The sequence below is a fragment of the Medicago truncatula genome, chromosome 3 (genome assembly GCF_003473485.1).
Source record: "Medicago truncatula cultivar Jemalong A17 chromosome 3, MtrunA17r5.0-ANR, whole genome shotgun sequence".
Lineage (NCBI taxonomy): Eukaryota > Viridiplantae > Streptophyta > Magnoliopsida > Fabales > Fabaceae > Medicago > Medicago truncatula.
Window position 1 is genome coordinate 36,034,421 of NC_053044.1, and position 25,750 is coordinate 36,060,170.

Consider the following 25,750-nt stretch of genomic DNA (forward strand, 5'->3'; position numbering starts at 1 on the left):
GGATTAAATGAGAACAAACTTAAATTTTAGGGTCTAAAACCTCAACCCATTCTATTTAAAATAACGGGTTAAACACATTGGTCTGACATACTCACCTCAACTCGTTTTATGGTGACAAAGGTTTTAGTGGATTGATGTAAAATGCGGTTAGTCGGAATTTAGTAAAGATTTTGAGATGAAGATGGAGTGCAGTTATATATCATCTTCAATATGTCAATGACACTCTTTGCATTGGGAAGACTACGATGGAGAATTTGCGGTCTCAAGGTTTTGAGATTTCATCGGGGTTGAAAGTGAACTTCTTTTAAGAGTTGCTTCATAGGAGGAGAGTCAATGTCCCATCAAGACTATTTTTATGAAAAAAGTTATTGCAAGGTAAAAGATGCTAGACCCCTGGTGAGTGCAAAACATAGCTAATTGTACAATTTTTATGAAATTTGTATCCTAGAAGATTAGAAATCTCAAGAAAAAATGCTCTAATTCATTACGGTTCGAAGTTCTAACAAGTAATGCCTGTTATTAACAACACAACTCTCCTGAAACTCAATCAGTTGCATAATGTTATTTTGTACTGTCGGAAACATGAAACAGCCAAGAAGAATTCGTGCACGTATTAGTAATTAAGCTTTACAAAAATATGACTAGTAAATCATTTTACAGAATTGAGTCAACTCCTACCTCTTCTGACTTCTATCAATCACTGCTCTAGTTTGATTTACAATCTCAGTCCAAAGACAATCATCATTGGCAAAAACAAACTAAATGGAATTTAACTGCTTACGATCTGTTTCAATCGGATTCTTGCCTCATTTTCCCACATTCCAATACATGCCATTTCACCGAGATTTTAACAGCAACACGGTGGTTTTTGCATTTTCCAAACACGCTATGTCATTCATAAAGGCGTTCTTGTAGTTGCTTGTGGCAGCCATTTACCGATATATCAGAACCAAAAGCTGTATTATTAAACCTATGCTATAATAGTTTACTTTCTGCATTAGTTTTTTGTGAAGATGTCTTTCTGTACAAATCACCTTCACTGACCAATTTTATATCTTCAGGAGACAACTCTGTACATCTGCTCAAATAATGTTGAGCACCCCGCGACCTGAGTTTAAACATCATGCAATTGAGCACCTATTTAAGGATATCTGTTTAACTAAATGAAATCAAAATGCGGAAACAACCGAATTTTATGAACGCATACCTTGCTTTTCTCTTTTCAACTCCTTGTGAAACACAGGCTGCTTCTGACCTTGAAATTTGGCGCAATGAAGATAGATATTCATTGAAGATATCACCTTTCAATGCTAAGGATATTCTTGCAGGAACAATGGATTGGACAACCTCAAACAGAGATGCTTTATTTTCACTGTATTACAGATTTTCCCAAAGTAAGGGTTTGACCCCAAAAACCATAAAAATAAAAGGAAAAAAATTCAAACAAAGTGTCACAACACTGATGAAATTGTGTATTTAACCATAGTAAAATAAAGGAAGTCTATATACCTCTTCTTCATATTATTTGTTGGGTTGTTTAACTCTAACTCCTTCCCAGTATAAATACCCGTGCTTTTGGCAAGATCCAGTCCGGATAATTTCCCCAATGCCATACTATTAGTTGTGGAGGCCAACATCTCAGAAGTTAAATCAATCTTGTTTGCACAACCCAACGTTGATCCAACATCTGCTATAAGTTTAACAAAAAAACAAAACCCATGTACAGCAATGGTGGACGTCATTGTTTCATCATTGTACGAACTGGTTGTAGCTTCATTAGAAACGAAGCTTTGGGGCTCCAAAATATCCTGCAAATTCATGAATTGTCGTAATTTAGTGAAGAACATCAAAAGAAAGAAAACTTTCACAATTTTCATTTCAGCTATAAAAGGCACTTACATGTTTATGCTGGTAATTGTGAAACAAATCCGCTTCTGAAATGAGATTGCTCAATCCGCTAGCAAGTTTAACAACTTGAGAAGCACCTAGCTGTTCTGAGATAGTATGCTGCTTTAAATCCATTTGTCGGAGTTTTTTCCACAAATTCTGTACCATATCTGTTTCCAGTGATGGACTGGACTCGACAAATGTTGACTTCAGTTTGAAATCCACACGACTGCACTCATCCATCACCTTGATAATTGTAGTTTCTGGAATTTCAGTATCCATAAGCATATCTGAATTTTCTGACAATTTTGATAAGCGCCTGCGAACACTGAAAGTTAACGGTTTCAACTCATTATTCATAGAAGCTTCTAAACAGTGGCCATAAGATACCACTCCAGACATTGTATCTGTTCCACTTTCAATTGCAGTCTCAGGAACATATGTTGATTCTGGTACACAGGATATATCAAACGTTTCAGATGTCTCATTTATTGGGGTAACATTAGCTATTTCTGAATATTTAACATGCTCCTCTACTGAATCCTCCAATTCAGAACAAACCAGTTTACGAACAGATGTGCTGGGGCAGTTATCGTTTAACTGAAACTCAGACGTACATTCATTGTTTCCTTTGATGGAATGTCTCTGGTTAGCTTCATCTTCGGTGTCTCGAGGATATCGGTTATTTGAATCCTCCTCCTCAGAATCAGAGGACATTACTACAAGTTTCCTTCGACCATTTTGCAGATAGGATGCTACAGGGGATCCAGAAGAATTGGAAAACTCAGATATAACTTTGCATTGAATTTCAAGCTCACTGTAATCTGTTATAGACCCATTTCTCTGAATCATCTCCACCTTCTTGGCTTTTATATAATCAGTCTCCATATACTGCTCATCTAAATCATTTTGACTTTCATTTATGTGAAGCTCGTCATCAACTAACCATTGCACACTGGAATCCTCTTCCATTTTATTTATTGATTTGACAAATTCGTTCTCAACTAGTTCGGATATCTCTGAGGGGAAATCCCACGGCATTATCTTTGGTAGTATCTGATGACCAACCTCAAGATCAAATGGAAGTGAGACATAGCCCGTCTGCACTTTTCGATCTGTACAAAAAAGGTGCACTCATAAGGTTTCCTAAGCAATTAGAGTGGTAATAAGATAAATGGAATGACATATAATAATATTTTCCAAAATTAATTCCCGAAGCACAAACATCATAACAAAAAAAGCTTTAAGAGTTAACTCTGATTGCATCTTAGGTGAAAAAATAGCACTGGTACCAGAACATTTATGGAGAAAACATATTTACTAGAACATTTATGGAGTAAATAGCACTGGGTACCTAATAGTGTATTATGCTAATCCTATGACTAGAAAATTACTTATGTAAATTACTTAACACTTTCTTAAACACTTTACACTTCTTAAAACCACGTGGAAACCAAAAATCAACTTTACCATGTACCAACACCAAAAGAAAGAGCAAGACAGAAAGAGGGGAAGGGGGTGGATACATGTTGATGCTGATCCAGAAAATAACTCTGATCATGGAAATATGAAGACAAATCACCGACATGCAATTAATTTTGCTGGCCCCATAGTTTTACTTTTCATAGTTTTACCTTAAAATTGTACCATAGCAATTACATGCACTAAAAAACAAATCCTTGATGTGCACATGCTATGGGTTATGCTAATACGAATTAACAATAGCTGGTCTTAATTGAATATCAATAAACAAGTATATGTCCGACAACGAGAATAACTGTATGCTGCATGGCACACCTTTTCTAAATATTTTACTCTGCAACCAGAACTGGAGATGCATAAGGGTTTTCCGGATGTCTCCATCACAGGACTGTATAAACTTCTCCAGTAGAAGAGGATGGATGCTGACTCCTTCTCTGAGACAAACCTGTAGGTCATTGACATAATATATAACATTAATACTAATTTGGACAACAATTTTGCTTTATTACTTTTGAGGGAGGAAGCAGGAAAGTCCTCGTGCACATACAGAGTACAAATGGCAAAGCAACTCCTTTGGTGTTGGCAATGAGAACGAAATATGAAGCCTATCAAAATTATCTGGCAGGCCAGGATTATCACCTATACAACAATACATTTTCATAAATGTGAATAACTGATAAAAGCCCTATCTTAAGCAAAAATACATTATTTTAACTAGTAATCTTACAATTGCTGGTCAATATAATTGGCCCCTTTGCTGTCTCAGCAATCTGTTGTATGGCAGCAATACATCCACGATCTTCAGGAAAAAGTATGTCCACGTCCTCAACCAAAATTAAAGTTTGGCCTTTATCACAAGCTACATTATTCTTGCCAATTAACTTTTGTGATGTTTCACCAGGGCTGGCTTCATCATCAAATAAGGTTATCAGTTCAACTACTCCGTCATTCACCTCATCCGCAGTTTTACAGTTAACTAAAGCAGGAGCTGGGGGCAACTTTGTAGTTATCTTTTGCGAACTCACAGTGTGTTCTGAAAACCTAAATATTAACATCAAGTAAGATATTAATATCACAGAATAGATTCACAGAAAAAGCTTATAATGAGTACCTTGGTCCTACTAAGGATTAGATTGAATCAAGGTACAATCTTATTACAAGTGACATACTCTTATTTTCCTTAACAAACAAATTTGGTTCTCTGGCGCACCCATTGGATGATCACAATAATATAACGTAAAAATCTCCAACTAGTGGCACGGAGACAATAAACAGAGAAGACCTGTGGTTTTGCAGTGTAGCAACTAACAACTCGTTTTTGTAATATGGAATACACTAATTTTTATCCATTTGTAAAAACGGATCTACATTCTCATGTTTATTAAAGTAACAGTTTACTGTGAAATATGAAATGTTCTTACTCAGAAAAGAACACTCAACTACCCCAACAAAGTACTGAAGATAAGTAAAAAGTATGCATAATATAAGGCAAGTACATTTGATTATAATAACTCAAGCTTAAACTGTTCGGTGAAGATTCATAAAGGGTTTCTTCATTATATCTCTAACACGCTTCCACAAGGGTCCTTCAAACATGAAGTCTGGTGCATAGGCCCACTCAATATGCGTAGAGGTTCAACATTTTTATTTGAAGAATGGGGGTGATAAGGATCGAGCCATCACTTGACCATAAAGGTTCTAATGCCATGTTTGAACTAACTATCCCTAAAGCTGAAGCTATTATGTTAAAATACATGAAGAGTTTTTATACTATATATCTATAACATGAAGTTATCAGCAAGCATAGACAGCACAGATAAACAAACCTTTTGATCCCGTGTGAACCAAGAGCCTCTCCAAAAAACTCCTTGACAGCAGTCCCATTTCTACAATCTGATGTATTGAGCTGTTGAAGCAAAGCAATACAAGCCATAAACTCCGTTATATTTGGGTATATTCATGGGTAACAGGACAGGCATAAGAAAACAGATGCTTTTGTTTTCTGTTTTGGGTGAAATGAAAACAGATAGTAGAAATTCTAAGAAATAAGTTGAAAGGTGTTAGGGGAATTGTGCACATGCACAGCTGTTTCCAGTAACTTTCTAGTGAAGACCAGGACAGTAACTGGACGATACAGGTAACATTTTCTACCATAACTTCTGGACGATTTTTCAACTATAACAAATAGCAATCTTTCAGACTAACATTCTTCACATTGGGCAGCGAATGACAGTCTTAAATTTTTGTTCAGAGAATATAATTGATTATTTATATATATAAACCATTATTTACACTTGAATAGAAGGCAAGCGGGCAACAAGCTGCGCCGCTAGACCTTTTTGGATGGCAAAACCAATCCTCGTGAACACAACATTCATGGACCTAGGAGACATGACATTACTATGCATGACTTTTTGAACTCTATGTAGAAGGTCAACAGCCTTTGGTGCTAGGAAACTGAAAGTGTCAAAAGCAAATGGTATAAAAGTATGTTGATTGTCCGAACACGCTTTCTCATGTTTGGCCACTATTATCATAATACAAAGTTCGAATTCATAATACATCAGACTAAATCCAAATCTTGCTGATAAACTATTATGTTTGATCTTTATTAATGCTTTTAAAAAGCTGAGGTGGTTATTTACAGAATGTACACGATCAATGAATATCATTACAATTCGTAAAAAAAAATGAATATCATTACAAAAGTGCATCAGTTATGACAAATTAATTAGTCAAAATATATTAATAGCCAGTCATACCTCTAATATGTCAAAACCTTGCTCTTGGGCACAAGCATAGACTCCTGCAGACTTGCCACTCTGCAAAATGATAGACTTGTGCCTTAGCTACCGATATGAAACATCAATTCTACGAACTGGTAGATATAGATAAATTACTAACAGGGTGATGGCCAAATAAACTTGGAGCCAGGAAGGGTCATTAACGAGTAATGGCCCATACACTAAAAGTATAAACGGTACAAAGTGTAAATGTAGATTTGCTAACGAGTAATGGCCCATGGAAATTCAAGAGCACTGGGGCTCTGTTTATTAGCAAAATGGTTTTGTAACAGGGGCACAAGAAACCAGATGTGGTGTTTTTTCAAGGTCTTTAAGTGAAATATGCAATGATAGTTAGTCTCCATTTGTTTAAGAATAAAAAAGTCCCCATATCTTGTGCAGTCATCAAATTATATTGGTACAGTTCGAATAGCTCAATGTAGTGATTGTATTATTTTTCACTTTGTTCATTTGATCTTTTGCATGCTACTTCCCCATGGATTCACCTTTTTCAATTCAGCATCAGCTTCTATTTTTATTTTGACAGAAATATTTATTTAAAGGTTCCTTGAATCTCAAGATCTGGTTCTTTTCCTGGAACTATACTATACCCCCGTATTTTAATACTGTTTTCAGAAACTGACAATTATATTATAGAACAATAGTTGCCTTGAATAGATGCATAAATGGCGAGCACATGAAGCAATTCATTTAATGAAGTGCATGCCACAGTTTTGACAAATTAGATTTCCACGTACCCCTGTTGGTCCTGTAATTAAAAGAACATTCTGCAGGGAATCCTCTTCATTCATATCTTCCGAATCATAGTCACTGTCAGAACAGATATAATCATCATCGTCGTCGTCTTGCATGATCCTTGTATCCCTATTAGACGTATCCTTCCTGGGTTTGTAACGTCTTTCATGCCACTGATGTAGCCAGTCACTCAAGAAATTCATAGCTTCATCATTACCACATACCTGCAACAACAAAAAATCATGAAACAAGAAAGCGCAATTTCAGACCATGAAAATAAAAAAAATACAAGATTGATTAAAAAAAGTTTACCTCGACGGCCTTAGTAGGCTTGTATCTGTATGTCCATAAGCTGCCTTCTGCCTTATCCTCACAACCAACATAGGATGACCTCATACTGCAGCATAGAACACAAGGACAGTCCACTATCAGGGGGGAAAATTATAGTCAATCATATAGCTCACTGATCTAAAAAATGAAGCAAGACTCGTTAGAAAAACAACAGAGTATAAAATATTTTATCTTTAATGATTAATAAATTCCACTTCTGAACACTTAACTACCCATGGAATTCAAGTACACCAAACCATGCTAAAGCAGACTAAAAGAGAGTAGAGAAAGTGAAGATAGCAGAGATAAATTGTTGGCATCAGGAAATGCTGAATATCAATATATCATCACCAAAAATTACTGCACAACCACTTTGATTTAAACCAAGAGAATCACAAATAGACCCATCGATAAGGGCATAAATTTTTAATGACATTAGGTGTCACGCAATTGCAATTCAAAATTCAATTTGCTGACTACAATGGTAGTGAAAAGATGATTGAACTGAAGGACTGAAACCATTGCAAGACTTTCTAGTATTTCAAAACCATTTCACTTTCTTGGGTACATTTTAAGAACCTAGCATTAGTACTACAGGGTTGATTTCAGCACAAATTAAAGTAAGAGTTGGGAACTTTCCTACCATGTTATTAATTTATGCTAAAAGACTTATGATGAGTCAAAAGGCAATTTGGGATTTATATGGAAGAAGCATTACATTTCTCCTGTAAAATTCGGGCAACTACTTTAGTTATAAACATGCTTATTTGAACAGACAAGTAAAAGAGATAACGGGGAAAATTTTAACAAGTTTAATCGAATAATAAGCATTAGCAAAGAACTATAATGAGCATAAGCATTTGCATAGAACTTCTGGAAATTTAATGAAATAAATACCCATCTCTTCACCGTATCATTTACAAAGAACTTCCACATATTTCACCCAGATTATACATATGATAGCAAAGAAAACTTTTAACAGAAGGTCTTACCTACCCATAAGCATTAGCAGATGCATGAAACAAATAAAAATGAAAAAAATAAATGCATAATGGTGATGGTCAAATGTACGGATATTATTGATTGCCATGATTATATTGATGTTGCATGATTCTGGCATGGATTTACCTTTCTTGAAGAAATCTACTCAATGGTTCAGTATATGATTTTCTAAAATAGCCAGCTTGCAGTGAAAAAGCAAGAGATTCATCCACCCCAAAGTCCTGGAAAAAGAAAATGGTCAACATTTAGCAAGAGAAATACTTACATGGTTACAAGCCTAAATAAAAATCACTTAGGAACACAAACATAACAACACATATCATTTAATTATTTCAAATTACCACATTATTAAATTGTTTTCTATTTCACCTTTTTCAAGTTGTGAGTGTGCCCAAATGATTTATATTTAGGGTTGTGACTACATAAGTGTTCCTTAGCAAATGAAGAAAGGTGACTTGGGTGAGAGTGTATACTGTCCCTCTGAAATAGCTTCTACTTAATGGCACAGTAATACAGAGGCAATGGCATTCGTAAAAAAAATTAAAAATAGAACAACAAATTATATACCACTTTGGCATCTTTTGGCATCGAAGCACTTATTGTTTGCTCCTCTGTTTCTTGCAGATTTTCTGGAAGCACAGAAAAACTATCCAAAGAAGTTGAGGCATTATGAAAATTTGAAGCTGCCGCTGGATTCAGAGTACTGAGAATCTTCTCAAAATTTAAGCATTCAACAGAACCCTCCAAAACAGATGAATTTGAACTTTCTGAACAACCATTCACATAGGTGGAATTTCCCAAAAATGTCCAGTTTCTCCAGTCTAGGGATGAGGTATCATCCTGCATTAACGAATTTTACACCTTAATGAAAGAATGTGATATTATAGAATTCAAAACCCAGAGATAAAGTACTTATATGCTACCTTGATATTTTCAAATACATGAATAGGACCGCAGGTAATACTTTCATCCCCACTCTTAGCTTTGAATAAATTACGTCCTGATTCAGACAGCTCCTGAACTTTCTTCCCCGCTTTACACGATGAAAAAAGTGGATGTACTTTCCGTCCTGCAAACAACCTTGAATTTTCCTAACCAAAAAGAAAGAAACAAGCCCAGAAGAGTCAGATTGTTACATTGCATCAAATTAAAAAGAGAAGTATCGAACCAAAACTACATTCATGAAAGTTTCAAGCTTAAGTCTTCACTGAAATACAATTATAGCATGCATATGTTGATATTATTTCGCCAATCCACACAATTCAAATCATAAAATTCATCGACAACCCTAATCCTAAAGACAGTGTTCTCAATGAATTTCGCTCGACCACTTACAATAGCCCGTCAAATCAACAAACACCAACAATGCAGAACCAATCCACACTAACCTCAGCTGACAATTTTGCCTCTAACCGCAGATCAGGCTTCGGTGTAACAACTTTATCGAAATCAGACAAAACATTCCGCGAAGTTGACCCCATAATTCCATTAGCTATAGAGGTTTTTTCATTAGTCTTCTTTCCACTAGCACTTTTCTTTGGTGTGGCACTCTGTTAATGTACACACAAATAAAAATAACTAAATTCAAACTCAATACTGTATGAATTTGAATAACACCATGATATAAAATTGAAAAATTGAAAATCAAAAAGAGGACCACTGACCTTAGAACCTTTATTTAACGGAGTAATTTTTCCTTTGGATTTTCTCTTCCTACGATTCTTCTTCGTGTCGCAATAATCCTCATCTTGTTCATCGCCGCTATCGTCGTTTTCTTCTGGCTTGTTGAGCGGTGGCTTGAGAGGGAAGAGCGTCGATTGGACTAATCTCCGGCGGACGTTACGGACCGGGGCGTCGTCGCCGGAGGGACTGAGATCTGTGACGGGATCGGCCATTGCGTAGAATTGAAATTGTGCGATTGATTGATTAGGGTTTTGGAATTTGAGGGTAATGGTTGAAAGAGAAAAGGGGAGTATGAGTGAAAGTTGAAATTTTATCGCAACAAAAAATGGAGGGAATTCGGATTTGTTCCCGCCTTAGGCTATATGTGTGATATTCAATTTTCATTCATGTTTTTCCCAATGTAAAATCATTATTTTTCTTTTTCCTTAAGAAATAAAATCATTATTTTATTGGCTAGTGATAGTATAAGGGAAAAGATAATTGTTATTATAAATTATAAACTCATATGTTCCGGACTCTTTGGTTTTCTTTAGTTAAGTATTCCAAACAATTGTCAAGATTATTAGTGGTATTTTCTTGATCTCGATTGTCGATCGTCTTTTCATAAAAGTTTTTTCGTGATCATCACAATCGTTCTACAAAAGTTTTTTTCCTATAAACTTATTTTCAACGACTCTCTTTTGTGTGAAAATGTGGGCATTGCGAACTAAAATCATTGTGGTGGAGAAACTTGGTTTGAAACATTTTTTTAGAATTCTCTTATTGTATATAATAGACCAAGACAACCGATACAATCTCTACCTCCTATTTATCTTACGCTTGAGGAAGTTTTCACGATACTACGTATGATAGATTAGACTAGTTCTATCTGTTTTTCGCAACAAGTAACTAATAAGTATTTTTCATATGCTGGCATATTGCCCATCCACTTCTTTTTTTTCAATCAACATTGTTGAGCATGTTGCTCTTCTATTCGATTAATTTATCATATAGCATATTCAATGGGAGGTCCTTACTTAACAAGGACCACTCTCTGTTAAGGACCCTCCATTGGAGGAAGAAAAAATGAATCTCCATTAAAAAACGGGTAATTGTATAAGGGTTTTCTCTCCCCTATGCAACTAACGGACGTTTTAAAGAAGTAATAAAACATGTATTATGTGGTCCCGCTTACAAAAGAAGTAATATTCTAATAATTAATAGTTGTTTTGATTTAAAAAAAAATTAATAGTTGTTTTAAAGATTATTTTATCTATTTGTCATCATTTTAAATGAAATGTAATTCATGCAAATTATTATTATTATTTTTTAACGAAGGAATGTAAAATTTGTAATGTTAATTTTTCCATTTTCCATTAAATATTATGAGGTAATTTATAAATAATTTTTTTTTGTTTAATGATGTAAAGTTAATGGGACCTATTTAAGTATTTTTCATTGGAGTCCTTATTAGTGTACTCTCATTGGAGTCATTGAGTCCTTAATAAGTACCTTTATTAAAATATTATAAATAAGTGATGTATAATGTGGGATCTATTTAAAGAGTCTCTATTAAGGAACTACCATTCTGGATGCTCTAAAATCTAAGTGTAATCTCTAACTTGTCATAAAGTTATATTTTTTTTTGTATGACATTGTGAAAGTCTTATATGACAATTAGCATACTTAAAAACATATATTTTATATTAATGTGTTTAATATGATATTTTAAAGAAATTTGACTTTTTCTTTCTTGTGTCAACCATTCGATTGTCAGGAGAAAAAAAAACACTATAATAAATCGGAGTTTAGCTACAAATAAACTTCTACAAAAGTTTATTTCCATATTTAAAAAAAAAAGTATTAATGATGCCAAAGATCTTCTATCTCCACCCTAATGATGCCAAAGATTCTGAACTTCAAAAAAAAAAAATGATGCCAAAGATTCTACCTCAGTTTTTTTCTCTAGTTAATCCAAGACCTTCTTCATGAAAATAAAAAGTATTTTCGCAAATAAATGTGATGGCAACGCAGTTTTTAATACTTTGCCCAAATGCTTAGAAAAGTATACCATAATCTTACCATACCAACCAATACAGCTCCAACGTGGGGCACAGCAGATTGTCCACAAACTAGAAAAGCAAACCTCTAAATTACAATAACACCCCTCTACCCGTAGATCTAACCATGAAAAAGACAAAATTAAAATATCCTTAAAATACAGCTCTAAAATTAGCAACTTTTTTTTTTATCTAAACCATATTTAGATGAGAGTAAAAAAGCAAATTATCAATTATATGCAATACAAAATGATGAAAGGAATTGAATAATTTGGACATATTTAGATGAGATGGTAAAAAATATTTTTAGATTAACAATTTCATGGATCTGAATTCCAAGCCAGCTTAGAGAATACTTAAATATCAAAAGAATTTTGTCATCACAGCTCTATAAATTATAGGTTTATCTAACATGTGCAATATTACACATGTTAAGGTAATTAAAAGTAGTAACTTTTCATTGAAAATCAATAATTATTAGTTAAATATTACATATTTAATATAAAAAACACAAGTTTCAAATTAAAGTTATTAATTTAAACTTCTTAACATGTGTAAATTTACACATGATAGAAAAACCCAAAAATTATTAATCTTTATAGTTAGCATACATAAAAAAGATAAATTCGGACAGAGGGACAAAACAGTCCAGCTAACGTTGAAATCTCAATGATCGAGGATCTGTCTGACTATGCGACCAGTGTTTTTTTACTTGTCCTCTTCTATTCTATGCATATAATGCAACACACCTGTTTCCACTACTTCCCTTTTCTCTTCTCTCTTTCAAACTGAAACTTTCCTTTTCTTTTTCCTTCTGAAAGTTAGTGAGAACAACTCAAAAACCCTAAACCCATCACAGCATTTCAACAATGCAGAACAAAAACATTCTATTATTGTTCCTCCTCTTCAAACTCTTAATAACAACAACCTCAAAATCAACAATAGAACCATGCACAACCTCCGACACATGCAACTCTCTCCTAGGTTACACTCTCTACACAGACCTCAAAGTCTCCGAACTCTCTTCCCTCTTCCAAATCGACCCAATCTCACTCCTCACTGCAAACTCCATAGACATTTCTTACCCTGACGTTGAACACCACATCCTTCCTTCAAAACTCTACCTCAAAATCCCAATCCAATGCTCTTGCATAGACGGAATCCGAAAATCCGTTTCAACCAACTACAAAATCCGTCCTTCTGACACTCTTTCATCTATTGCTGATTCCATTTACGGTGGTTTGGTTTCTTCTGATCAGCTTAGAGAAGCTAACTCTGTTACGGATCCGAATGTTCTTGATGTTGGTCAGAACCTTGTTGTTCCTCTTCCTTGTACTTGTTTTAATGGTTCTGATAATGGGTTGCCCGCGATTTACATGTCTTATGTTGTTCAGCCGTTGGATAGTTTGAATAATATTGCTGCTAGGTATTTTACTACTCTTACTGATTTGATGAATGTTAATGCTATGGGGACTACTGGGATCTCTGCTGGTGATATTCTTGCTATTCCTATTCCTGGTAATTTCATTTTCATGCTTTAGCTTTTCAGTTTCTGTTTGTTTTTTGCTTTGTTTTTACTTTATCCACTTGCATTACGCTTGTGTGAGTGTTTCAGAGTTTATGTAAATGGTTTAGGATGTATATAAGCTGATTTCAACTTATTTCCCTAAATTATAGCTTATAGGAAAATAGTTTGATTTCATCGGTAAAGCCTAGCTCAATTGACAATGCATAAGTTGTGTGTATAAGTTTCATGTGATGTTTTGTGTTTTTTGTCACTTTGTCTACTTACCAACAAAATTGGTTTAATTTCATTTTATCTTTTGTCATAAAAGTAACTTGTACATAAAACTCATTTGATTAGCACTTATGCTACAAGTGCTTAATTTCATCTTCACCATTAAACCTTTCAAATTGTGTTTGTTTTTTGTTTTGTTTTTCTTTGTACTTTCTGTAATTTAGGGTCTGTTTGTATTAACTTGTCTGATATTATCCACGAGATCTTACGAAACAACTTACGACATATATAAGTTGTTTTTAGCTTACTTCCATAATCTTCCAGGATAACTCATGAAAACAACTTATAGCTTATAGGAAAATAATTTGACTTTATTTTATCTTTTGTTGTAATAATTGCTTATACATGAGTGCTTATACAATAAGCACTTAATGCTATAAGCGCTTGATTAAGTTGTTTATCCAAATAGTGTCTTATTCAGTCTATGCTGTGAATGTAATGCTCTTTTATTGCTAACATTTGTTCTTCATTTTGTAGCCTGTGCATCAAAGTTTCCGAAAGATTCTGCTGATTTTGGATTGCTTGTCCCTAATGGAAGTTATGCTATTACAGCAGGACACTGTGTGCAGTGTAGCTGTGGACCCCGAAACTTAAAGTACTCACTAGGCATCTTTTTATTATCTGTTTGCAATCCATTCCTTACTCTCTTTATACATAAATCTAGATTCTTTTGTAGGGTCATTTTGTTTTACGGAAAACGTTTGAAAATGTTGGTGTTAATTCAGGGTTAAATGTTTTTTATGCCAAACGAATCCAGGGAATTTTTGCTCCATTGTTACCGTGTCAAACTGACCATAATATTCTGACTTGTGTATCTGGGTTTCTTACTTTCTCTGCAGTTTGTACTGTATGCCAGCTTCACTAGCTGTTTCTTGCTCGAGCATGCAATGTAAGAGCAGCAATCTTATGCTTGGTAATGTTACCGTGCAACAGACTAGTGGTGGTTGCAATGTGACTTCTTGCACTTACGATGGTATTGTTAATGGTACCATAGCAACAACGTATGTTTATCCTCTGCGTTCCTGCTTTTCTCATTGAGACATTTCAATTTCAATAATGTATATTTTGCTGAACTCGTCTTTGAATTTAAGCTCGATTAATTTTCTTGCCTCCCTGCAGGTTGACCCCATCCCTTCAGCCTCGATGTCCAGGTCAGTGTGCCGCATCCTTATATGTATGTATATATAGGGATTACAGCTCTCTAATACATTGCAGAATGGCATTCTTGACTGTTAAATGAAGCATTGTTTTTTTGTTACTTTTCACACCAAATGATTTATCTACTGTGATGTCAATTGACCCAGTTCGCATTAGGTGGTCAAACTAAGTACTACTAGATATTCTATTCAGCATTTTATCTACTTGAACACGGGTTGATTCTGAATGGATACAATCAATGAGTTATATCCATTCTTCATGATTTTTGTATGTGCTATATGATAGCAAATTGTATGAGCTCATAGTCTTGAACAGCGGAAACTAGAGGTACTGGGATTTACTATCATGTAGCACTGTAATTCATATTTAAGTGATGGAGGAGCCATGAAACATAGCAATAACTATCATAGATAGCATTATAGTAAGTCTGAATTTTTGAGATGTCTTCAAAGTGCTAAATGTGTTTTAAATGATTCTGCAGGGTCGCAGGAATTCCCTCCTCTTATCGCCCCACCTACGGTTGTTCCGAGAGAATCATTATTTGCACCGGCCCCGTCACCATCATCACTGTTCGACGGAACTGATGGGAGATCGCCCAAATCCTCAGTGGTGCCTTCAACAGGATTTACTCCTGCATTAGGCCCTAGTGGAATTTCTTCTGGTGCTTCTGCCGCATGCTCCTTGGTGAAACCATTACCCACTTTGACACTCACCCTTGTGTTATTATTTGTCAAGTTGATGATCCCTGTAGCATTGTAATCTTCCAATTTTGTGGTGGGTTTAATTATGTCTTTGCCACAGGTGCTCCTATCTATTGTAGTTGCTAGTATTCGTTTGTACTTTTTAACTGATTGTGAATCTGGAAAACTATGGGATTTCGGGTTTAAACTTACGCTTAGCCTTTTATTACTTTGTGTCTTGCTGAACTATTTTGTTCATCTAGGGTCAGTAATTCTAGGTGTAATCTGTTATCATTCATTCATAGAAGTTCCAAGAAATTGATGGTGGCGCCATTGTGCACACTTTGTAATCATTTATGTCTTTTGTGTCAACCCTCTGATTCCCTTGGTAATCCAGAGTTCAGCCGAGAGGTAAGCGAAGCCTGGTGGTGGAGGTAATCATGTTAATATGTTTCTCAACTGTGTTCTAGTATTTCTTCCTCTTTTTTTTAGGGAGTATTTCTTCCTTTTCTAATGCTTGTTTTGGTAGAATTTATTTTTCTTGGTTATTATCAAATCTTAAATAGCTTATTGCGCAACAATTTTCTGTTGCTTTGTCCAATTTAGGAGTGCAGCCTAATCAGTGTCGACCTAATACAGATAGTTTTTTAATTATAATTATATTCCTTTTTTGGTTTATTATGTGAAGGCAATAGAAAATGAAAGAGGCTAATATTGTGTAGAATTTTCTCTTTCTGAGTTTTGTTAGTTTAATTTGGTGAAGGATGAAAAAGGTTTATATAATATCCCCTCCTATTCCTACTAGCAGTTGAATTATTCATTTTGCGTTACTCCCACATAGGCTGTAAATTCTTCAATTATTATAGCATGAGATGGAATCTAACTAGAGAGCATATTGTTTGAAATAGCATCACAACATACCCAGAAATACACAAGTACTTCAGTTATTTATACCTAGAGTATTTGGTTTAAGCCTCTTTGTCTCTAATTTGATGAGTAAATGAGCCAATTTGTTCAACGAAATTTTAAAAATTGTTCAATTTTGTTTACAAATTTTGCATATAGACAAATATGTTCTCCAGTTTAGCACGTCAGTTATTTTTGACCATCCATCCATCATTTTTTTTTTATTAGAGGATATGAAGTTATGACAAGACATCCCAACGTGGAACAACACCGCAACTCAAAATACAAGCCACCACTTGTACTAAAAAATTCACATCCTGAAGCAAAATATAAATAAAGATGAAGAGGTAAGCACCAAATGTATTAGGGAGGATAATATAAGATTAAAGAAATTGAGGGTAATTTTGTTAATATAATAATTTATGTTTTAACATTCCCATTCTTCTTGTCCTCGTTAGCTTAGTTCAGTTGACAACAACAATTACTCTTAATTCCCTCCCTTTCACTCTTAAACAACTTGAACCAGCCAAATTTCATTTAAAATATCTTTTCCTCTCCAAAAATCTCCAAACGAACATACTCTAAATTGTCTTGAGTATTTTCTTAGCACAAATGACTTATCAAAAATCTATTAATTAACTTCACAAGACATCAACATTTTGTACTAAGTAATTTCATAAATTCGTTTTAACAAAATAATAATTTATAGGGGTGGATTCTAGGGTGAACCATCAACTAAGTGGTTCACCGACGGATCACTTTTGTACACCATTCGATTTAAATTAAAGGTTTAGATATGTTAGACAAAAAAAATGAGAACATAAGTATACTTCTGCACACTATCCTTGTTCATTTAAAAACCACCGTTTCCTTATAAAAAAAATCTCCTTTTACTTCACCCCTCCAATTCAAAATCTATGAACACCCTTTCTCGGATTTGGTTTTGATTGAAAGAGAAAACTCAATTCATAGTTTGAAATGACAATAAAAGGAATTAGGTTGATGCAATAAGTCACGTAACCCTTCTGAATACAATAAGGAAACAAAAATGTTGGATACGGGGTGAATAAGAATTATATTGTCTGAAATTAGAAGATGAAAAAGAAGAAATATATTTTATGTGTGTGTTTTTTATTGTTGGGAAACAAGAATGTGAAATAGTTGGTGAGGTACCATTAATGGAAAAGTGGAAGGATGAAGCCAGCGAGAGGGAGGAAGAGGGAAAAAATGATCTAGTGTAGGTGGTGTATGGTAGAATTTACGAGTGCGATGAATCCAATGGCTCTCAACTATTGCTCAAAATGGTCCACCGGTGAATCACTTATTTGATGGTTCACCCTGGAATCCACCATTTAAGGAGTTAGTTTTAATTTTTTTTTTTTACCAATTGATTATTATCTATACTATATAGGCTTAAATATGTAAAAGGTCCCTGTAAGTTCGCGTGTTTTTTGTTTTCGTCCCTGTAACTTTTTTTGTTCGAAAACAAACTCTGTAAGTTTGTTAACTTTTTGGTTTTAGTCCCTAACGTTAACTTCTGTTCAAAAAATGCGTTGCTGGCAAACGGAAACACGCATGGCGAAGGCTGAGTTGGCGTTAGTGGCTTACGTGGCCTGACAGATGATAAGTGACTATTTTTTAGGGACCAAAATCAAAAACGCAAATTTACAGAGGGACGAAATTGAAATAATGTAAACACCAAATTTTGAAATTTAAAAATTAGATCGTCTTCATCCATTTGTTTTCTCTTGTTGTTCTCCCTACCAATTTCTTCATCTCCCTAGAATGTTCTCATCAATAATGTCTGATTCTATAGTGGCATTGTTCTCATCAACAAAATCTCATTTCTTAAACATGTTCGTTCACATATGATCAAGATGGACCATTTCACTTTCATGCTTTGAAACAACAAGAGAAAATGATGAAAATGGCAGGCTGATGCTCCTTTTCAAAGCATGTTACTCCTATCTAACAAGTTATCAATAAGAAATTATAGACCATTATTGTACGGGAAATGGAACATGGCACTCTTGCCTTCATTGATAAAAATGGAAAGATCCAACCAAAAATGGAAATGATAAAACCCACAAGGACACTGGGAGAAATTATGAGATGCTTTGCAAAGAGAAGGTATGCCCAAAAGTACATGTGTGCAGATGTACATGTTTTTGAAGGTGCTATGTTTTTGGTTTTGGACCCTAAAAACTAGTCACTTATCATCATCTGTCAGGCCACGTAAGCCACTAACGCCAACTCAGCCTTCGCCACGTGTATTTTCGTTTGCCAGCAACACGTTTTTTTAACGGAAGTTTACGTTATGAACTAAAACTAAAAAGTTAACAACTTACAAGGTTTGTTTTAGAACAAAAAAAAAGTTACAGGGATGAAAATAAAAAACACGCGAACTTACAGAGACCTTTTACATATTTAAGCCTACTATATATAAAGAGAATAACTCATTTCAGCTCTTTTAGGTTGATTTTTTCTTTTCAAAATACCCTCAATTTTCAATACAAATAACACATGTAACAATTAGATAAGAATAAATTTAAATATTAAAATAAAAGTGTAATAAACTAGATGAGTGTATATATCCTTACTTTTTTCATTATCTCAATTATACCCTTAAACAACAAATTTTCTCTATAATAAAAATTGTTGTTGGTATCATTCAAAAAATAAGAATTTAAATTATATATTTTTTGTTATATTGTCGGTTTCATCAAAATAGATAACCATGATTAGTTTGATTTATTATAATTTAAAAGCTAAAAATATTTACATTAAAATTAAAATTTTATAAAAAGAAAAAAACACTGTTCACTATTTTTAGGCATAGTATAAGAATCAAAGAGTATTTAGAAGTGCACCCAAAGAAAGTAACCTGAGCAACCGATATCTTCCCTGCAACTGTGTAAGCAAGGATTTCTGACTGAAAACCTTCGAAGGCTTCTTTCCTTATTTTCAACACACTTACATAAAGGGTAACAAGGGAAGATGAGTTTGGTAAAGAAAATATGAAATCGAGAATCAATTGAGCCAAACGCAGACACAAAACACACGATGACTACTTCAGCTCCTTCAAAGAATTACGCAGATGACGTCAGCCTCCTCGTCGTCACACTCGACACCAACCCTTTCTTCTGGTCTTCTTTCCCCTTTCACTTCTCCGAATTCCTCTCTCAAGTTCTGGCGTTTCTCAATTCAATACTCCTCCTCGGCCAACTCAACCAAGTCGTAGTTATCGCCACCGGATGCAATTCTTGTTCCTACGTTTACGATTCCGCTTCTGATAAGAATCATGCTTCCACCAACGGTACAATGCCTGCCATTTATTCCAATCTTCTTCATAATCTCGATGAATTCGTCGCTAAGGATCAGCAATTGACTACGCCTCATCATAAACCTGGAACCATTCCTTCTTCACTCTTATCTGGAGCATTGTCCATGGCACTTTGTTGTATCCTTTTTTCTTTTTCATTATGTTTATTCACTTTGGTTACTGATTTTTCATGAAATTACACACTCTTTTTAATTGTTAGGGTTTTCAATTTGTTTTATTATTGCTTTTGTTGAAAATTGAAATTGAACTACAAATTATGTTGAATTTGAATCTGTAATGCATCCATGAAATTTTTGTTTGACCTGATTTCGTTATTAGATATACAGAGAGCTTTTCGTTCAGGACCCATGCATCCTCAGCCTCGGGTATGTATGTCTTTGCCTAATCATCAATTTGTTTTTGTATGGAATTTTATAGTACACTTGAATGTGATAACTGTAGTTGGATATGTTTGTCAAATATGATTGACTTAAGTATTTTATTGTGTTAATGTGGGTTGATAGTAGTGATATTAGAGCTGAATGACTATTGTTAAAATGATGTTCATTCAAGTTTGTCGAATGAAAGTTGATATTGTGGTGTTTTGGTTTTTTGAACACATTTTTGAATGAAAGCTGAATGACTATTGTTAAAATGCTATGTATTGTGTTCAGTCTCGTATCTACAAGTTTTTTACTTCACTTGTTAGTGTTAACAAACAAAATATGGTTATTGGTTTGATCCAAGATATATGGTTATTGACATCTGGTTGATTTTGAATTGGTTTAAATCGGAGTATCAAGTACACGATTGCTAAACACATTCCAATTCGCTCATAAGTCATATGATTGGCCATCTTTGTTTTTAAATTAATATATAGGCAGCTGTTCTTTTTATAAAAATCGTCATTGTTAGTATTTCCAGCTATTCTTTTTTTTTTTTTTGTGAATTTATATTTGACTTCATTTTTTTTACAGTTCATTTATAGTTTACATATTTTGGATAATTACTTTATTTATTTACTTATTTGTGAACAGATTCTATGTCTACAAGGATCTACTGATGGACCAGAACAGTACATACCTCATGATCTTTACATTTTATACTCTTAATTTCTGCATTTTTGTTTCACTTCAAATCACACTTTCCATCCTTTTCAGGTATGTGGCAATCATGAATGCAATATTCTCTGCTCAGCGTTCTGTAGTATGTACTCAATCTTAATTTTTTCTTTCATTGTTCCTTTATGATTGGTTTCTACCCTGGCTTTTTACTGCCTGTGACTTCAACAACATATATTTATATAATAACACAGAAGGATTGCTTGTTTTTATGTTGGTTACTTAGTGTATTATTTTGGCAATGCAGGTTCCTGTAGATTCTTGTTTTATTGGTTCAAACAATTCTGCATTCCTTCAACAGGTAGTTAAATTAAACAAACACACTGACACACCTACACACTTAATGAGTAGGTACTGCAGAATATGTTTTATTGACTCTTGTCCTTTATCTCTATATTATGTATGGCAGGCTTCATACATAACTGGTGGCATATATTACAGGCCTCCCCAAATGGAAGGGCTTTTTCAATATCTTTCAGTAAGTTTGTGTTTTAATTGGCGCATTTGACTGCCTTTTCAGTATCTTTCAGTAATTCTGTCTTAATTGACTCGTTCGCCCCAGGACTTGAATACATTTTTAAACGAGTATATATTAGTATTACAATTAAATTACCGTGGTTTAAGTTCATATTAACATTCATCGAATGCTCTCACTAAACACTAGATTTGTTTTGTAGCCTTAGCCTTGCTTATAATAAAATATTTTTGGAATCAGTTTACCTCTAAAACATAAGACTTCAAAATAACTGTGGTATAGAAACCCCTATGGCGGTGCAAGACAAAATAGATAATGCTGATACTAGTTTTCTCTGTTCACAAACTGATGTCTTAGTTATATACACCAGTAGAGAACAAGGTAATGACAGAGCCACCTCATACTTTGCTTTAAGATGGCAAACTCTTCTTATCAAGGTCTCAGTAGTTTATAATTAACTTCCAATACCGTCGTTACGAAAAGGCTGTGAACCTGAATGCCTTTAGAATACACAAGAAAAATGAATTAAATGTTCTTTTAGTGTTACAATGTGTCTTCCTTCCCTATAAGTTGTTTGACATAAAATTAGTTTAAATTCGAAAAGCGAACCTAACAGCTATTCAACAAATAAGTCATTAAATTATTGTCAAATCTCTATTTGATAGTACTTCAAGATGGACAATTTGTTTTTTCATTATTGGTGTGTGGGATTTTAGCTTACTTTTTCATGGTTGCACTTCCAGATAAGTTGGTATGCATGTGGTACAAACTGCATGTTGGAATCCTTTTTGGGTCAACATAAAATGTAGGAAAAAGTATTCAAAACCATCGAGCTCATTTTTGCATGTACCATGTAGCTCCTAGTCAAGGTAGTTAAAATTTAGATTTTACGCAAAATCGGAAGGGGAAGTAAAATCATAAATCGTGGATTTGTAACACTAATCTAATCATCATATTATACAAAATTCATAAAACTCATATAGGCAGGCTTCTAGTAGAAGAGAAAGAAATGAAACCATAAGTATGGCAGGCAAGGAATGATCGAAGAATAAGGTGCTTCAGCGGAAGAAGTGGTGGATATCATTAAAGTGTCGGCGTGATGTTGGTATTTACAGAATTTGGCAACATTTCCGTGTCACTTTATGAGTGGTCTTGGGACCCTATCCGCTATTTGGTTTAGTAAGAGATGAGGATGTTAGCAGGTTATCAGTGTGTTGAGGAGGGAAGGCTTTGGCTTTGGTTCTGTTTCAGTGGTCTTTTAAGCTTGTGTAGACCTGTGTCAAGTGTTGCTCTGGTTTTTGGTGTTATGTAGTGGGCTGCTGTGGCTTTTTATTGGTTATATGACAGTGACTGACTTGTTCTTGTGTGATATCAGACTCTCTTTTTAGTTGGTGCCTTTAGCAGTTTCGGTGGAATAAGTTATTAATTGTAAGGGAGTATGCTGTGTTTTGTGTTTTTATCTTGTTGTCTAGTGGTGCTGTTTATCACTTGTTTTTGCCCTGCTAGCGCGGGTGTGCAATCTCCCTATTCTGATTCAGGTATATATTGTACTTGGGTTGGAATGTTTCAATTTATATTTAGCCATTTAAAAAAAAAAACAGTGCAACCAAATAATCTAGCAGATATAAAAAACTAAAACTAATCTAATAAACCATTATATATTACTCAAACTTAAAAATTCAATGACTGCCCTCTGCCAGATTCATATCAACTTTAATGGATAAAAAAGTTATCGGAGTTTTTTTGTTTTGTTTATCAAGATCTGACTATTTGTATCTGCAATTTTACTTTTTAATTTACTTCTGACACTAATGTGGCTTTGTCTATGTAGACGGTGTTTGCAACTGATTTGCATTCTCGTGAATTTTTAAGGCTTCCTAAATCTCTGGGTGTGGATTTTCGTGCTTCGTAAGTTATTCCTTTTCTGTTAATCTTTTCCTGTTTGAGATTTATTTTTTTTTTCCACTCTGTTTCTCCATCCGTCCTGTAAAGATGGAAGCATTTTGTCCAATTGATCTTTTTCCCTTTTTAATTTATGTTGCTTTGAAAATACACAACTATTTATGACTTTGTTCTCTACATTGCTTCTACACTGAAGATATCAAATTATGTATTTTGAGATAAATTGACATTTGTCTTGGCATTCAGCAAGTCTTTCTGTAACCTGTGGTTGAGTAATATGAAATATATTTATCCATGCTTACTATAACCCAACTTTTGAAGCTTTAATTCCCTAAATATAAAAACTTGTTTACCTGAGGGCAACCTCTTTTTGTCTGGGCAATTTTATTCTGTCTAATAGTAACTATAAGATCGACACTTAGATAATTGTATGAAATGTTCAGGTGCTTCTGCCATAAGCAAACAATTGACATGGGCTATGTATGTTCAGTATGCTTATCCATATTCTGTGAGCATCACGACAAGTGCTCAACCTGTAGGTAAGCGTATTTTTCTAAAATTATATCATTCCATTTGTCATTATGTTTCCATAAGCTTCACCATTTATGATGCATCAAATGAATGTAAATGTTCATTATTTGCAGACTGTAGTAATCAGTTCAATCTTGCAGAAATCTTCCCTCTTTCCGCTGTATTCTTCAATTTCTTTTATTCATTTATCATCAGGCTGCTATTAAATACAAATAGCAAAATTCCTCTACTTAGCCGAATTTTATAGCTTTGGGTGTAAGTCTGAAAGATGATGTATCTAATTTAACGGCTAGCATATTTAGAAGAAAACCTACATTATGTGGAAGACAATGCTTACTAATTGGGATGATGTTTTCAGTCCTATATTCTGGACAATCTCATATAATGCCCCTTCGATCCCAATGTCTTCATCCTGTCACATTTTGCCACTGTAGAATGTTAACTGAAATAGAGAAACAAAAATGGGAATGCACATGGATGGAAATATAAGTGACTAAACTATGATTGGCTTCAGCCGTTCAGGACTGTAAATCATATTGAGATTTCAATGATTGAATGGAAATGTGGTTACTTGATACTTAAAATGCACCTCTGTCTTGGTAAATGTCTTTTATTGTGTTATGGTTTGGTTATTTTGTGCCTTTGCATGTTTTGCAGCTCTGTATTTGGCCAGACTCAATCAGAAGCTGCCTCAGAGGAGAATCGGAAAAGAAAGGCTTGTTAATGTCTCCAGGCTCACAACATTTATTTTGTCGTGTCCATCAAGAGAGCTTATTTTTTAAGTTTCTCTTGATATCTTCTATATACGTAGCATAATGAAATTTTGGCACCAAATTGCGTTTGCCTCTGTCTTGGCGAGACTCAAGTTAATTATGGAGATCAGCATCTGTCAGGAACATTAGCAACAACGGGCTCACCTCATACTAAAGGCTTTATACATCTAGAAGACTATGATTTGCATTATGTTCATGAATTTTTGTTGACGAGCTATCATGATCTTTTGTTGTGTACGTGGAAGTCTCAAACTAGTCTTTGTTTGAAGGTGTCCTGTGATGGTTAACTGAAAACATAGTAAAGAGAGTGGATCGATGAGTTTATACGCATATGTCTTATCTATCTCCAAACCGGCTTGATTTATATTCTTTATACTTTGAATGATGAGTTTTTTTCTTCTTCTGAGAGGGTCCTATACTTTGTACTTAACAAGACCCAGGGAAATTATTGCCAATTAGTTTTCAATCATTATTTTATTGAGTTTTCGATCAATTTTATTTATGAAGAATTTATTTAATGGCAAACTTGTGAATTATATGGTAGTTAAATTTTTAACTGAGAGAGTTTGAAGTTTATGCAAGTTGAATCCATGGACTCTCACTAGGGTTAGGAAAAACTATCAAGTCTGCCAGATGTACTTGTATTATTCACCAATGAAATCGATAGCAGAAATTAAACTCATGTTCTTATGAGATTTGAGTTGAATTTTTACCGACTAGATCAACTTGTGTTGGCAAAAAATTGTTTTTTCCTTGTAAGTTAATTCAAATAGCTGTATAATAGTATAGATAAGAACTCGCGGTATATAATCCCAATTCACCACCTTATTCGCTCCAAATAAAATGGTTGTATATAATCCCAAATTCACCATCTTATTTGCTGGAAAAATTGCACATGTATCCATTCTTACATGGTAACCACCATATATATTAGCTTTCTTATCCATTCTTAAATGGTAACCACCGTATACATTAGCTTTCCCTCTAGAGAAGTGCTAAATAGTACAAGTGTTTCAATGCAAGAATATGCAACATGACATGATTTTATAGGCGAAGAAACTATCATTTTCATGTTTGCCGATATGTGCGCCTTAAAGATAAGAAAACAACAATTTGTTTTAT

The 25,750-nt window shown here is 34.2% G+C and overlaps 3 protein-coding genes across 4 annotated transcripts; 2 read left to right on the forward strand and 1 right to left on the reverse strand.

Moving 5' to 3' along the window:
- Positions 1-534: 534 nt before the first annotated feature.
- On the reverse strand, positions 535-10,262 carry LOC11426583 (uncharacterized). The gene is made up of 16 exons (XM_003600995.4): positions 9,905-10,262; positions 9,629-9,790; positions 9,164-9,331; positions 8,808-9,080; positions 8,367-8,461; positions 7,221-7,305; positions 6,911-7,132; positions 6,132-6,191; positions 5,196-5,275; positions 4,097-4,410; positions 3,917-4,008; positions 3,685-3,814; positions 1,900-3,002; positions 1,510-1,808; positions 1,208-1,372; positions 535-1,108 (listed from the first exon to the last, which is right to left on the reverse strand). Exons 1-16 carry the CDS (start codon positions 10,133-10,135, stop codon positions 976-978), a joined length of 3,612 nt encoding a protein of 1,203 aa, XP_003601043.2. The 5' UTR covers positions 10,136-10,262; the 3' UTR covers positions 535-975.
- A 2,421-nt stretch (positions 10,263-12,683) lies between these two features.
- Positions 12,684-16,047, forward strand: LOC11418012 (lysM domain-containing GPI-anchored protein 1). The gene is made up of 5 exons (XM_003600996.4): positions 12,684-13,480; positions 14,238-14,355; positions 14,600-14,761; positions 14,880-14,911; positions 15,400-16,047. The coding sequence occupies exons 1-5, from the start codon at positions 12,832-12,834 to the stop codon at positions 15,675-15,677; spliced, it is 1,239 nt and encodes a 412-aa protein (XP_003601044.1). The 5' UTR covers positions 12,684-12,831; the 3' UTR covers positions 15,678-16,047.
- Positions 16,048-19,357: 3,310 nt separating this feature from the next.
- LOC11419054 (general transcription and DNA repair factor IIH subunit TFB4) lies at positions 19,358-25,121 on the forward strand. 2 transcript variants are annotated; one of them, XM_013605338.3, is made up of 9 exons: positions 19,358-19,964; positions 20,166-20,212; positions 20,864-20,901; positions 20,987-21,032; positions 21,195-21,248; positions 21,357-21,425; positions 23,254-23,330; positions 23,768-23,863; positions 23,969-24,408. In XM_013605338.3, the coding sequence occupies exons 1-9, from the start codon at positions 19,568-19,570 to the stop codon at positions 23,973-23,975; spliced, it is 831 nt and encodes a 276-aa protein (XP_013460792.1). In that variant the 5' UTR covers positions 19,358-19,567; the 3' UTR covers positions 23,976-24,408. The 2 variants fall into 2 exon arrangements, with proteins under 2 accessions (XP_013460792.1, XP_003601046.2); XM_003600998.4 differs by lacking the exon at positions 23,969-24,408 and adding an exon at positions 24,513-25,121 and having other exon boundaries at positions 19,359-19,964.
- The last annotated feature ends 629 nt before the right edge of the window (positions 25,122-25,750 follow it).